This window comes from Lepisosteus oculatus, chromosome 21, assembly GCF_040954835.1.
Source record: "Lepisosteus oculatus isolate fLepOcu1 chromosome 21, fLepOcu1.hap2, whole genome shotgun sequence".
Lineage (NCBI taxonomy): Eukaryota > Metazoa > Chordata > Actinopteri > Semionotiformes > Lepisosteidae > Lepisosteus > Lepisosteus oculatus.
Window position 1 is genome coordinate 10,184,149 of NC_090716.1, and position 15,865 is coordinate 10,200,013.

The 15,865-nt window shown below is 37.5% G+C and overlaps 1 protein-coding gene across 1 annotated transcript in view; it reads right to left on the reverse strand.

Moving 5' to 3' along the window:
• Window positions 1-7,481: 7,481 nt before the first annotated feature.
• rras2 (RAS related 2) overlaps window positions 7,482-15,865 on the reverse strand; it is a 46,826-nt gene continuing 38,442 nt past the window's right edge. Inside the window, exons 4-6 of the mRNA XM_006642488.3 lie at window positions 13,579-13,687; window positions 11,401-11,519; window positions 7,482-9,602 (exon numbers count right to left, since the gene is read on the reverse strand). Coding sequence (XP_006642551.1) covers window positions 9,515-9,602; window positions 11,401-11,519; window positions 13,579-13,687 — 316 coding nt within the window. The 3' untranslated portion in view covers window positions 7,482-9,514. The remainder of the gene's footprint in view (window positions 9,603-11,400; window positions 11,520-13,578; window positions 13,688-15,865) is intronic.

The following is a 15,865-nucleotide window of genomic DNA, read 5'->3' on the forward strand; positions in this document are numbered from 1 at the left end:
TGAACACTAAGAATGTGATCAATTAAATACCCAATTAAATGCTCGACTTTAATTTATTCTCATTTGAATAATACAACTGCTTTTTGACCGCTTTTTCTATACAGTGGCTTCTTGTGATGCACTGCGTGGCTTATTTATTCCTGTTACCACAGCTACAGCTCCATCTTTTTTACATCATCCCCTCCCGTGTGGACCAATCATGATATCCCAGGGTATAACAGCCCTCCTTCCTTGACAAGACAAATTAAATCTTCTCAGTGTGCACACACTAATAGCGGTGTTTGTGTTCTATGGTGCTCGTTAAAACAACCCAACAAAAGCAGAATACGCTGGGGTGTGGTGTGCTAAGAAGTGCGGAGTAACATAAGGACTTTATGCATCTTCGTGTATTTCTTCCTGTCATTTGTTTTAGAAATAAACCATGCAAAAAATGCAAATCTTTGCGCCAAGAAAGGCAGCGTTCGGGGATTATTTCTGACGTTAAAACTAACACTACTATAGAAACGAGTCTTAGGCAAACAACTAATACAGGATAACGAAGACAGAAAAAGATATATCCTCTACCAGTACGTTCGATAGAGCGTCCTCCTAATGGTGTCTTAATATTTCGCTTAAAAGCATGCACACACAAGATAAACTTTTTGGGTGTGGAGTCTTTTTCAGGTGTGAGAAGGTGCATACTCCTGAAGAAGATTCTCATTGGTATTTAGATTTATACAGGAGTTATCTGTTAAGTAGGGTTATGTCTAGACTAAAGCTGGCTACTACCACTACTAATTATATTGTCACTACCATGACAATATAACTAGTGAAATATATTGTCTAGTGATTACAATTTTGTGGAAATTGGAAATTCACTTACACAACTAAAAAAGAACTTTATCACCTGTTGATCTTTTGGCATTTATTAACCTTCTCAAAAAAGAAGACTACAAGGAAGATGTTTTGCTACTAGCTTTTTAGCAAAAATATCTACTTATGTGTTAAGCATTTTTATTCCAGGAATTAGGATGGAATCAGGGATTGTATGTGAGGAAAGAGACAACATAATTGAAGAGCCGTAATACTGTAACTTTTCATAAAAAATATAAAACAAAATAGAATATAAAAACATCACAGGATAGACACTTACAAACATGGCCGTTTAAATCATGTTAGAATCGGTACAATATGACCTCAAAGCAGAAGCTCACGTGTCTTTAATGATATATGGGACATGTTTTATTGTTAAGACAGCAGCAATGTTATGATCTTCATACCATCATTACCATCATTCTGAACTCATCAGATCTTAAGACGCTAAGTGAAGCTGGATCTGTGGGGAATGGTGCTGCCGGATCAGTAGGTGGTGCTCTCGTCTTTGGATCCTGTCTCCTGTTTTTTTACGCTCCTGTGATCAGAATTTCCAAACTATCAATCAGTGTGGTCACAGATTATACTGTGGTGTAGGTTGTGCCTTTCTTTGACCATTAATTTATTAAATAGCATTGTTTGCAAGAGTAGTAAGGCCTAAATCCCAGGGTCCTGGTTGAATTCTGCTTTGGCCTTCTCAGGATAGCTTTCCTAAATGTCACCCTTTATTGAATTGATGAAGACATGTCTCACTCTTCCACCGTATCTGCTTTGTGAAGAGCTGCTGGAGAAGAATGGCTGACATCCATCACCCAGGAGGGTCCTGTTCTTCTGTGGTGGATAAAATGAGTCACCACCTTTGTGTCAACACGAATCCTGTTGCATGAAAACCCCTGTACAAATGTGAGGAATAAGGAATACTGTATTGTTATTCTGGGATTTCCATCATCACACATCTAAAGTACACAGGAGAGCAGCCAAGCACAATACAAATACAATACAAACTACTTAGTCAAATAAATCAAACACAAATTCCTTTTCCTCTGATGCTTTACTTTCTTCTGTTTTCGGTTTAGCGGCTTTCTCTTTCGTTCTAGACAGGGCCTCATCCTTCATCTTGAACTATTTTTCAAAGATGGCGGAGAGAAAAATTGAGACATGTATGTCTAGGGATGACTCAAATGGCAGCATGAACACACCTGGGAAATTGGTGGGAGAGCATCAAAAAGGAGCGGGAACAATCTGAAGGTCTTATAAATAAAATAGGAAGGTGATGAAAAGATTAATGAACTCATCCAGACCTTGGGGACTGAGACAGAAAAGAAAGGAAATTGATCAGTGTAATTATATTTGCCGGTGTGACTGTTTATTATAAACACCTCTAAATGGAAGGATGTTATTCACTGTTTTGATTCTGCTGTCAACACACATTTTCTGTACAGAATGACTTTTTCTGTGGTTATTTGAACATGGTGATGACTTTTGAGGACACCATGAGATGTTAATAACAACACAACCCATTAGGGCAACATGCTCGGGGGAAAAAAAAACAGGAAAAATTTAGAAGCCAGTGGGGTATTTCTAAATTATGGTACTGTTAGTAGTGTTTTTCAGGTGAAAAACCACATCTGAGCAGGAAAGACACAAATATTTTCTTTTTGTGAAAACAACAGTGCTGGTGTCCAAGGAAGGCTTTGTAATTTAATATAATGAAAGGTTAAACTTCACTGAATGGAGAATGGGGTGAAGGTGATTATCAATTACACAGATGACTTTCTTTGCAAGGTCAAGATGTCATTTTCTGTTATACAAATATGGACAAAATGGGATGAAGGTCAGTTGTGAGGCATGAATGGAGCCCCACGTTAGAATACTGATCCCACAAAGACTGAAATAATAACAGTTGAAAGCCAATTAGAATTAATGTTCTCCGGAGATGAGCTTTGCCAGCTGCAGACAGAGAAGCAAACAGAGATTCCTCAAAGAAGATACTGATGAGTGCTGGAAATCACTGGAGTCCCGGATTTGTTTACTTCCTAAAGCCACCAGTAGTGTCAGTTGACTCAAAGACAAATTGTTATGAGGAAAACAGACAGCCCTTAACAGAAAACCCCCCCGAGACATCCAAATCCAAAGCTTAAGTGAGTAAGCCAAGCCAAAGGCACAGATGCCCAACAGCTGGGGGAGAGGTGAAATGATGGGGTAGGGGTTCCATCTAATATGTAAACAGCAAACTGAATTACCCCAGGAGGGCTTTAAATAATGGATTTAGAAGGAAAAAACAGTAGGTAACTGTAATGGGATCCTATTTAAGTGGTGAAATAAAATTACTTGAAAGGCCGTCTATTTTTCCCGTCTTTCTTTCGAATGCTATCTTCTAAAGTTACAGAGAGATTCAATCATTGCATAGCTACTTTAAGGGCAGAGAAACCAATATACCAGCGACTCCTTTCTTGGGCAGAATAAAATGATAACACTGTAATGTTTAATAATAATGTTTCTTTATTAGCCCTATACAATTTTGCATTAGGAATGTGTCTTTTTGCATACCCCAGCTTTTCTCCAGGGAGACACAGACACAGAGACAGGGAGAGAAGCTTGGGGTCAGAGCGCAGGGTCTGCCATTGTACGGCGCCCCTGGAGCAGTTGGGGTTAAGGGCCTTGCTCAGGGGCCCAACAGAGTAGGATTCCTCTGCCGGCCGCGGGATTTGAACCAGCAACCTTCCGGTCACAGGCGCAGATCCTTAGCCACAGTGCCACCGCTCCGCCCAGAGTCATACATTAAATAATATAATGTAATCAGATGTTTGGTAATAACAAATATGCATCACAGTGACACTCTGTGTCATTAATGTCTATGTTAAAGATATTCCTTCCCTTTGATTTGGCAGGTAAAAACACAATTCTGATGACAAGATTGTGACATGACATGATGTTTCATGACTTTGAAACAGTTCTCTTAAGAACATTGTATCCAGTTCATCATGACTTTGAAACAGTTCTCTTAAGAACATTGTATCCAGTTCATCCATTTTATGTTTTATTGAAAAAAGCACCCATCTACAGTACATATTATGGATATACTATACTATGAATTGCCTGATAATCAAAAAATGAATATTAATTAGTGATGTTGGTGCTAGAGTTAATTTAGTTTGAAACCAAAATCATAAATACATATATGGTGATATACCATACTATAAAATGCTGAACTTTCACAGGCACAGCATCTTTATTAATAAAAATGTCTTCATTTACATATTCAATTCTTAACATAGTACTAATATTAATTTTGAGACTCATGCTGTAGTTCTAATCTGATTTCAGGCAACTATGTCATTAAGAGGAAAATGAGTAATACTACCAACACAGAAAGAGAAATGTTCAAATTTACTTTTCTGCCTGGTAAAACATTGAAAACCAGGTGGATGCTGGTGGATGCTGCACACTGGTGGTGGTGGAGTCCCCATTACCTGTAAAGTGCGTTGAGTGGAGTGTCCAGAAAAGCGCTATATAAGTTTAAGTTAAGTTTAGGATGTGAAGAACTACAAGCACAGCTTCCTACGGTCATGAAATGTAACCATCAGCGAGGTTCCGCAGTTATTCTGCACACTGTTCTACAAGAGGGTAAAAGTAAACATTGAAAAACAGCAATCACATTCACCTAGCAATGGTGCATTTTGCTTATTTTCAGATGTGCAACACGTTTTTATTGTTTTTAAATACCAATGTGAAATACGGTTTTCTAGTTCTGCTGGATTGATTTGGTCTAAAACGACATGCGGCATTCTGTGCAGTATTAAAAGTAAAGAACTGTGAGACTTGTAATTTAACAATTTTGATAAGCTCTGACATGTACCAACAACAGTAATAATCATTCCTTGCATGTATATAGTGCTTTAATCCCAAAGCATTGTACACACAGCAAGGGGTCCACTTCACTCATTATTGAAGTGCAGCACCTGCAGTAGCTGGGTAATAAGAGGCAGTCATTCTACACCAGCAGCCCCAACAACCCCTCAGCAGAACACCAAGATTAACACTCTTCTTCCATGAAGTGCCATAGGAAGTTAAAATGACCTTTCAAAGGAACTTTGGTTTGGTTTAACCTCCCATCCAAACAGTGGCATGTCCTACAGCTCAGTACCCCATTACACTAGAATTGGTTTGGAAATTGTGATCCAGAGGAAAAGAGCGTCATTTACTTGACCACCAACCACCCGCAACATGGTTCTCTTCGGAGTTCTTTCTTCCCGGTAGCGATCAGTCCCAACTTGCTTTGCTTCCGAGATAAGATCAAGGAGGTAAAACTTCTACCCACAAGATGGTGATGATGATGATGATGATGATGATATTGATTAATATAAACTTTAGATGATCTAAAGCCTAAATATGTATCCGTCTAAAATATAAATATAAAAGATAAAATAAAATGACTTATGTTCCTAACTGAACTTGGTAGTTTCCCAGCTTTCAGAAAGTTATTAATATGAAGACATCTATAAAACTCAGTGGATTATAGTCCCCAGCAGCTGGAGCTGTGTATCAATAGTATGAGGATCAGAAACCTAAAATAGAAACTAAGGCTCCGTACATGTTCCGAGCTTTTGCAAGTGCTCAATAAGAGTGTAGCGGACAGGACAAAGGTCACTCTGGCAATTCTCCTGTGGGACACCAAGGCCACCTCAGTCTTGTCTTTCTGCTGACCGCAATCATTTTCTGTCAGGTTATACAGTAACTGCCCACAGCCTCTGAATCCAAAGCAGCTACAGAAGTTGACAGCAATGTGCAGTGAATGTGCCTTTCCCTTTTGAAAACTTAACAAAAACAGAATGAGAAACCAATCTTGTATGTGGATCTAACAAATGGCCACATGAACAGCCAGGCACTACTATGTCTACATTTGATCACCTAAAAAGAATATGTAATATCAGTACTGCTGCTGCTACATACAACTTCACAGCCTCTTCTTCATGCAATCTCAGTTTACAGAAGTCTGACTGAATCAAAAACTTCTGCGAGTTACCTTCATACTGTATATTGAGGAGAATGCATAGAAGGTTTTGCACAGGGCAGATCATTTGAATCAAAGATCAATTGCTATGTCCCTCAGGAACTCCCTCTGATGCAGTATTTCACAAGAACCTATTAGGTTTTGAGTTGATATAATCTGATTGGTCTTTGTGTGTTACCAAGTCTGAAGAGCAAGCAGAATTAGGACAAACCTAACCGAAAAACAACACTCGTTGAAACACAAGGAAAATATACCACATCTAGTGATATGTACATAGTATACAGAAGGCTTCATACAAAGACAGAGATAACAAATTGTGGAGATTTAGTTATCTTCTGTGAGATTCAAAGTCAACCCATATTAAAAAACTGCATTCTTAAAACATGAATAAGAAAATCATTCTTAAAACATGAAATATTGCTCCTTAAGTATTCACTACTATTGATTCCAGATTTTTAAAGCAAAACTAATCATAATCCACACAATGTGGTCCAGATGATGTGAATTTTACAATTACTTATAATTGAATATCATCATATATTTATATTACATTATATTTATTTTATATATTACATTATATTTATTTAGAATACAATCAACATAACATGTAACTACTGATAATTCTGTTTATATTACAATTAGTCCATGCAAGAATACGACCAAAAGGAAATAATCTGTTTTTCTACAGATTAAAAAACATGGAATTGTTTGTTTATATAAAACGCCAACACTTCAACAATAAAACAACTCAGCTGAAACAAAAGTTTTTGAATGATAAAAGTATTATACCCATGATAGAAATAGTGTGCAGCCCTATTGGATTACCAGTCATTAAAACAACTATATCTCTGAGAACCTTACCAAATCTAAACATAAAAGAAAAGGGCAATTCATTAGATATCTAGAAGGGGTTACATCCTTTTAATGAAAATTTTAATGTCTTTATCTATAAAACTGAAAGTAAAGATATTTCAGCTTTCTTACATAATTCTAATTACCAGGTGATATAGTGGACAAATATGAAAGGATATCACAGATCTATACACCAGAAAATAGATATCACAGGCCGACAAAACACACCGCATAGTATGCGGTCGTATAGGTCATTTGTAAATATGGTGCTTATGTGAATAAGAAAATTACAATACTACAAAAGCATGCTCAAAATCATAGCTACACTATGTACAATCAAAGGTTCCACCCCAGAGCACTTCAGTGTGCAATTGTTTTTTTGTATGAGCCAGAGACTTAAGGACTTTGAAATAAGTAAAAACCGTATAACAGTTTGTAATTTACCTTACCAGAAACAGCTGATCTGTGGACACTGACACTGACTTGTCTGAAGCTAACTGTCCAAGCCAATCTTGAAAGTTTGAAATCAAAAGGGTGAAGAGTTACGAGAGATTATTATTCACTTAATATACACAGAAAAGCAAGTAGACTTTAAGAAAATTCAGTTTAGCCTACTTGCCTTACAGCTATGTCCCCGTCCCAACATTAAGAAATCAAGAATATTAGGTTTATGTTTCTCATTTCATAATGAGAAAAATGACTGTGCCCATGTCTCACAAAGGGGACAGGAAAAACAGAAACATGCAAAATTAATCAGTAACAGTTTTAATTGTCTTAATTATGTTTTTTATTATAGCACCACCAGAAGCTATACAGGGGTAGAAGATCCAAAACACATCATGGCATTGATGTAGACAAACTTTTGTCATTGGGAAGAAGAGTCATGCACTAGTCTTCAAGATTCCAAAAGGTGGAACTCTGGTGTTTTTGGAACTTTTACAACTACCTACAGAACACAGAATTGACAGATCCACAGTCAAACCAAATAGTGAGGACAAGTTCTGAAGGGGCTCTTGTTGGAAAAAAAAATACACACTGGTCTCATAATGGACAGTCAGAGAAACTGGGATAGGTTAACTCTGATAAACATATGTTCATTTAGCATGCGAGTAACCGGCTACAGCTGTGCATTGCCAAATGATAAGATGGGTATCAGAAAAGATATGTTCTGGACCACAGTTTTGCAGCATAGGCCTACAGTCTTGTCAGTTAAAAACAAACCGTGAGAATTAAATACTCATCTTTACATATACACAAGTTATGCCGTGAGAGCATATTCGCTTACAAACATATAAAAATACTTGTTAACTAGTCTGATAAGAAAATAATGTATAAAAGTATATAGCAAAAAACATTTAATCATCTCCAACAATGGAAGGATCATTTCCATCTTTTTTCTTATATTACATGAAGATAAAACAAAAACTACAATAGTTTCTTTGTATCCCTTATCTAGAAATACTCACATCAAAAAGGAAGACAAAACAAATAGTGAAATTTCTTAAGAGTGATGTGAACCCTCACGAATGATGAAAACTCAGAGCTAGTATAAACTTCTGCCCCGGTAATCCCAGTGTGATCACACTGAGCTTAGAGCTCCCTGGGCTGTGACAGTAAAATATGGGGAATGATCCTTTCGTCCCAATTTAAGAATATGACTTTGGGACTAAATCAGGCCTAGTCAAAACCACCAGGACTGTTCTTAAAAAATGTCAGTTCCTATTTAACCAAGGGTAACCAATCCCTAGCTAAAATTATGTTGCGTATGCCTGCTTTTTTCAGTGCTAAATTTTCAAGCTGGAGCTTGTTTCCACAGGAACTGCAATAAAAAAAATATTAAAACAAAAACACAAAGTTGGTTCATCTCAGGTTTCCATGCATCAGAAGTTGTGAAAAGGCATCTCCTGTTTCCACACACAGGCTCTGCAATGTAACCTATTTATTCATTTGCAATGTGAATGTGGAACACCAAGCGCTGTTACTTGGTTTGGCCAGACAGTTTAGTTTAGTCATTGGAAACATAACCCAAGAGAGGTAATGAGTTAAGGAACCAGGCCCTTCAGGACTCAAGCTAGTTTTCATTTAGAAAGTCTAATTATTATTCACAAAATTGGCAGATTTGGCCACTGAAAGAAATCATAGCATCCAAATAAAAGTTAACTGAATACATTCGCCAACAGTGGAATTTACAGTTAGCATTGTTTTTGGCTACCAGTATATATACATATACACGTTAAACCTGGCACATCATTCACTTTTCCTCATCACTGTACTTAGGCAATTTAATTAGAAATATATTTTCAATCACAAGAAATTTCAGTTATGTACAGTAGCTGATTAGCACGTTAAAGTAAAACTGAAATGGCACGACATACAAGAAGCTTGATTATAACACCTCACTCCATAAGGCATACCTGTAGCTAAAAACAGTTTTCCATCTACATTCCAGATTTTCTTTTTGTTTCTGTCTTTTCAAAAGTACAAATCTCACTACAAGGCAAACAAAAGTCTTTTAAAATACAAAAATGGAATCATCTAGCGCTTTAAGAAGCAGCCTTAGTGTTGGGATTCTTTTGTGGATTTTGATGTTAATGTTTTGTTCTTTGCCAGTTGCCTTAGTTCTTCCTTTCATGTCTATACAGAGTCAGCTTCTTGGAATAAGGCTGTCACAGTGGCCGTTCTTGTAAGTCATGCAGGTATAGAAGGCAGTACTGAGTGACACAGGAAGTGATGTCAGAAGGCAGGAGTAGGGACTGGTGACAGCAGCTGGTTATGAATTGAAAATGAGTGACCCTCTCAGACAATCACACAGTGACAGCCGCTCTTGTCCTTTTCCTTGCGTGTAGGTTCAGGAGAGGGGGGGCATTCCTGCTCTTGAAACTTCCTGTGACAAACACAACAAAGCAAACGGAGCTCGTGAAAATAACATCTATCATGGTGCATATTTCACTTTTGCTGTCCTGGTTTCACAAAATGAATATAAACAGGCATTTAAAAAAGACACACTGGTGTATCTTAGTAATGTACAAAATTGACTACTGGTAAGTACCCAAAATGGTCTAGATCAGGGGTTCTTAACCTTTTTGAGAGCGCGAACCTTTTTTGGGGTTAAAAATATTTCACGACCCCTCCCACCGCCCTTGTCACGTTGTATAAAGTGTAAGCCTACTCACTTATTATTATTATTATTATTAATTAATTTTATTTATATGGCACCTTTCATACAATTTTTTTGCAATTCAAAGTGCCTTTCACAAAAAAATAGGTTAAAAAACCTGTAAGCAACTTAAAATAACAATAACAAACTAAAAGAACCATGCACAATACAAATAGCACTGAAATTATATAAGAAAAATTAAGTAAAAGCAAGAGTAAAAAAATACGTTTTGACCTGCTGTTTAAAAATATCCACAGAGCCAGCCTCTCTAATATTTTTAGGAATACTATTATGTTATTTGAATATTTGCTCATCTAGCTTTTGTACAGTACATCTGGTGAAGTTACTTTTCTGCTGCTCGTTTCTCCACATTTTCTTTAGCCCTCACTCTTCCAATGCCACCTAATAAAAAACGCCCCATTGCTAGGATAATCATGACTACCTTGCCCAAAAGAAAAAAGCGCTAAAAACATAAATGTGGTCGTGGCCACCCAAGGAATTCATGTAGCACCGCAGAGCCGGGTTTCTTTTCTTCTCTGTAGACCACTAAGTCACCCTGCTAATGTAACCGTCTTAACCATGCAGAGAGGAGAATTGTGTCCAAACTAGAGGCCATCATGGACCACATCCCCCATCCCCTCTATGACAGGCTTGCAGAAATGAAGAGCACGTTCAGCAATAGACTGATTCATCCGCGGTGCGACAGGGAGCGCTACAGGAGGTCATTCTTGCCTTCTGCCATAAGGCTGTACAACGCATCCACCTTGCGTCTGGGCAGAGGCAACATTGACAGTGACCTGTTTCTGGACTGAACGCATCTACTGCTACATCTGTTCTCTTTCTTTTCTTTTCCCGTCTACAACCGTTTTTCGTGCAATATATGTCAGGGACCTGTGCAATACATTTATATCTATATTTATATCTATATCTATATTTACATCTATATTTACATTCATATGTGTGACAATTTTCTGTGTACTGTTCTGTTCTAGTTTGTTCTTTGTGTGTCCTGGACTGTGAGTAACTCTTTTAGTGCACCCCTCACTGTACTGATCGTATTGTATGTATTGTACTATTATTATTATTGTATCATTCGTTACACTGTGACTGTGTTGTCTGTGTTAAGCTGCTGTTGCACTGCAATTTCCCTCACAGGATCAATAAAGTATCTATCTATCATCTATCAATACAATAGTTAGTTGTTTACCTCTGTTATTGTCCGTTGATGTGTAACCACCCTGACTCGGCATACGTGTCCCGTTTACCGCCCTAGTGTGTGTGTTACCCTTTGACTGATTCTGTCTCTGGTGCCTATTGTGCAACCTCCAGGTTACGAACCCCAGGTATATGTATGCTTCCTGTCAAGATTTTTGTGTAAGTACTTAACACTTACAACCACAAAATCCAAGAAGGTGCTGTACTCATCGGTAAATCTACTTACTGAATAACTAAACTGTACCTGACGAAAAGAGGCCATTTATTTCAGGAAGTAAGTAAAAATGTTAAAGAATGACACTTTACCCACCTTATTACTCTAACAAGTTCATGAAAGGCTTGGTCTACGTTCATTCGGATTTTAGCAGAGGCTTCCATATAAGTTACTTTCAGCTGCCTTGCTAGCTGCTGACCTTCTTCTTGCGTCACCTAAAACAAGTAAAAAAAGGCAACACAAAAAATATAAAAACAGAGCCGGTCAGGAGCAGCGGACTGAGCAAGCCTAAAGTGGAACTGAGCCAGATCACTTGGGTTAGCAGCTCTGTTATCATGAGTTAAGACCATAGCATCCCCTGTCACTGGAGCACTGGCTTGGAACAGTCTATAAAGAAGAGAGCCGTCTACTGGTGAATAATACCATTTACAGCAGTGACTAGATTTTTCTTATAGGTTGCGCCATCTCTGGTTCTTCTGAAATTTGACAAGATCAGGCTTCAGGGGAGCACAGTTCACTTTTGTTTAGCAGAAGGGAGGGGAGAATTCCAGCTCTATGGTTTACCCTAAAAGGGTGACCTGTCCAATAGTATATGACATTGGCCTTCATCTACAATCAGCAAGTTTAGAAAATAAAAATTAAATCATACTGTAGATTAATTAAAGTGATAGCTGACATACACTTGCAACTTTGCAATTTGCTAGGAACTTGTTGAAAAAAAAAACACAGATAGAAGCAAGAACTACAACTTAAACCTGAGGAGAGCTGAAGGATGTTATTAGTTGATGTGCCCTCTGCTGGAAAACGTGCTGAGTTGCATGACAGAGTCAGTACATTGAAATACTCCAGAGCAAATAACCATATTTTTCTATGTTTACATTTTTCTTTTCCATAATAAGGGCCTAAACATATTGTTTCTATAACCTATTTTAATTATTAAAGTTAAAGTGATAATGTCAGGAAATATCCTTAGCCACTTGAATTTCACAATGTTAATCTTTTAACATACCCTTCATTGCACCTACAATATGAAATTATCTAAAAAAATAACCTCACTGCCTAACAGCAGATGATTTTAAATTACAAGCTTAGATATGAGGTCTAAATATATTCTGAAGTAAGTTAAAATAATGTACAGTTTTGCGCATCTACATGGTTATTAAGGAGCTCTATGGTCCAAAAGACTATTTACTCATAAAATATCACTACAATAAAGTCAATATTGCAAATGTCGCAGATTATGTTGCATCAGTTAAAAAACAATGCTCTATCATATTTGCTTAACTAGCTTTTGTACTGTACATCTGGTGAACTTACTTTTGTCTCCACAAGATGGCAACCTATAAGCAATGTTAAGGAAGCCAGCTCAGGCTTCTACCACATTGCCCACACAACAAAGCCACTAGTTCACTTTCATCTGAATAGCAGGTATTGAATGCCATTTCATCGCCACTATTGTTTTGGTTTCTACATGCAAACAGACGTTCTGCACCTCACTTCAACCTTACACAATGATGTGTTAATGGAGTATTCCAAGACCATCCTTGCATGATACCACTGCACACAGAGTCTTAATGTAGCAGAGGAATTTGAAAGTCAACCCAAAACCTGACAAGAAGCCAGCGCATGGACTCTAAGAAAGGGTGATGAGATCCTTCAAGTATGACATTACAATTATCAATCCCTAAAATAAAAATACAGTGAACCAGTTTTTCAAAACATTCCCATTTCTGCATCAGTAGTGCAAACCAAAAACTTGCATTTCCAACCAACTACTCTACTCCATCTCTTCCTCTTTCTTCTATATGAGCAATGAAAGGACATGAAAACTTTTTAAACATTCTAAATATCAAACAATAAAAACCTGTCCATTGCAAATAGGTTATTGATAAATTATAAATCACAGTGGTCTTCATTCTCAGAGACCTTGCTTTACACTGAAGTTTTAGAACACTTTCTGAAAGTACCGATAAACAAAACAAGTTTAATTTAATGGAAATTCAGATTGGTTTGCAAGATGCTTTTTCTAGTAAGAAAGGAACATATGGCTCTATGAAGTAAGCCATCCTTTAAACACAATAAAAAAAGCCTACAAGGGGTGTATAAAATGTTCTAAATCTCAGTGAGCTAAGGGAAGGGTTTCTACTATTGCATTAAAAAACTGCTAGCAACACAGTGGACATGACCGATAAGACAGAAACCAAATAGCTCAGGGCACAGCTGGCCTATATACAGTAGAAAATGGAGTCCCTGCAATTCTGCTATTTATCTTACCTGTCTCTGGAGCTCCAGATCAGCTTTGTTTCCAACAAGGATCATGGGAAACTCATCACGATCTTTTACTCTGAGGATTTGTCTTTGGAATTTGTAGATTTCTTCAAAACTATAAATAGTGCAGAATGAATAAAGGTTAGACAATTCTGAAATGAAACCGGAGGTGTCAAGATCAAAGAACCATTCATTTATTTCAGTAACTACAGAATGAATGAATGATACACGATGAGAATAGGTCCACGGTCATTCTGGACACACTGTCAGTTATCAAGTGAACAAATCTGCCATATGCACCATCAGAAAGAGCGGCGTAAAGGTCACGCAACTGTTAAGGCTGCCAGCTCAGTAAGAGCTGAGGTTTCTCGAGTACCTAGGGGGAAGACAGACACTGGACAAATGAGAGTGTTAATCAACACATGACAAGTGAACAATGAAAAATGATGTTGATGGAATCGCAACATGAGAGGAAGCTCCTAGTTTACATGAGCATGTGGTGAAGCACGAAGGTGGCAGTAGTGTTGAGCGCAGCTTCCAAAGCAAGTAAAGGCTGGTTTGCGAAGTTTAAACAGCAACTTGGGTAGTGTGAAGCTGCAAGGGGAAAAAACTGAGACAGTCCATCATGAAGCATCTGTACCATTCAAGGCAGAGTTTCTAAAGTTCATTAAGGAGAACAGATACTAGGTCTTAAAGGTAGATGAAATGGTACACTTTTATGAGATGGGCAGCAGGACCAGCAAGGAATAAAAGGGAACAACTGAGATCAAAGCCTTTAAGGATTGGCAAGCGTTGATTTTTTGGTGGGAATGCTTCTGATCATTTGAAATGCAGATCTTTGGCTTCCACTCTGAAGGGTCGGACGATATTAGAGGAGAGGAGGTGAATAAGCTGTCAGAATCCCATTACAAAAAGCCAAGAAAGAGTCAACCGAAGAGTGAAGCTTCAAATTCAAAACAGAACTTGATCACAGGTTAGCGCCCTACATGGATCTCTTGGATTTATGAAGAATAACAGGGGGAAAAAAAGAATCAGCATCTTTGTTTCCCAGCCTAAGTGGTCTGCATCCACTCCAACTTCCCCAACTGTTACCCAACCATCAACATTTGCTTTTGCTTCCATGAAGTCCGAGGTCGAAAATCCAGAGGATCCACACAATTAACCCCCTAGATTCCAAATGCATCATAATCAATCTAAAAGTATGTGGTAGCATTCTTAATATTTATTTACAGTTTATTTTAAACTTATGCATATTAAAAATAGAGCCATACATTAATCAGGGTGCAAAAATTCTACACATCTAAGCATTAATGGGAAGCTTTAGGCATCTGTATCCTCCTTTAACCCATAAGATATTGTATTCATCCAAAGTGGATATACTGTATTACGAGTTGTTAGAGAGTTAACTTATTTTAGGTTGTTTGTTGTGTATTGCAGATAGTCAATAACAGAAACGGGAAACAAGCATAAGGGCAATCTTGATACTGTTCTACAATTTGTGATATCATAAATTTCTGAGAGATTTTTTCTGCCAAATGTTAAAGTGTTCTCTAGGATAAAGGCTCACAAAAGACACTTCAGTAGGAGTAGAATTTATTTTTCTCATTTTTTAGAGTCTAGTGCTTAGATGTAAGGTTTTCTGCACATATTCTCTGTGCAACAAATATTCATGCAGCTCTAAAGATACACATGTACTGCATATAGAACAACTTCCCAGATTAAAAAGTAAATTCTTTATAGTGCTGTAACATGGACCATGGAGTGGCTACTATTAGATGACATTTGGAGAAAATGCTCAATACTTTCCCTGTCCCAGAAAAGGGTTTCCATCTCCTGAAAATCTCAATTGTATGTAACCAAAACCACATGAATTAAACCTCTTCCTTTGGACTCAGTCAGCTGGAAGCATTTTTGCGAAACATAACGTGATAGCCCTGGCAGGAGAGAAATTCTGAACAAGGCAAAGGAAAGCCTTTCAGACAAGAAATCTGGTTATCCCTCAAGTGACCGCATATAAGAAAGTCCACACCTTCTGAACACTTTGTCAAGCAGTCATAGAAAGAAGAGGTTATTTTTGAGGCACCACAGTTCCCTTTTCTTCTACTAAGAGGTTTAAAGTTTAATTCTCTGTATTGTACAGAAAGCCATAAATATAAAGGAACACCTAAAGTGTAAACAAAACGTTTCCTACCAAAACAGGAATGGGTTCCAACAAATAACTACTTGGCAGATTTACTAGACTTAACTGTAAATCCTGTTCTGAGGTTAAAGTCATAGCTCAATAATACAAACC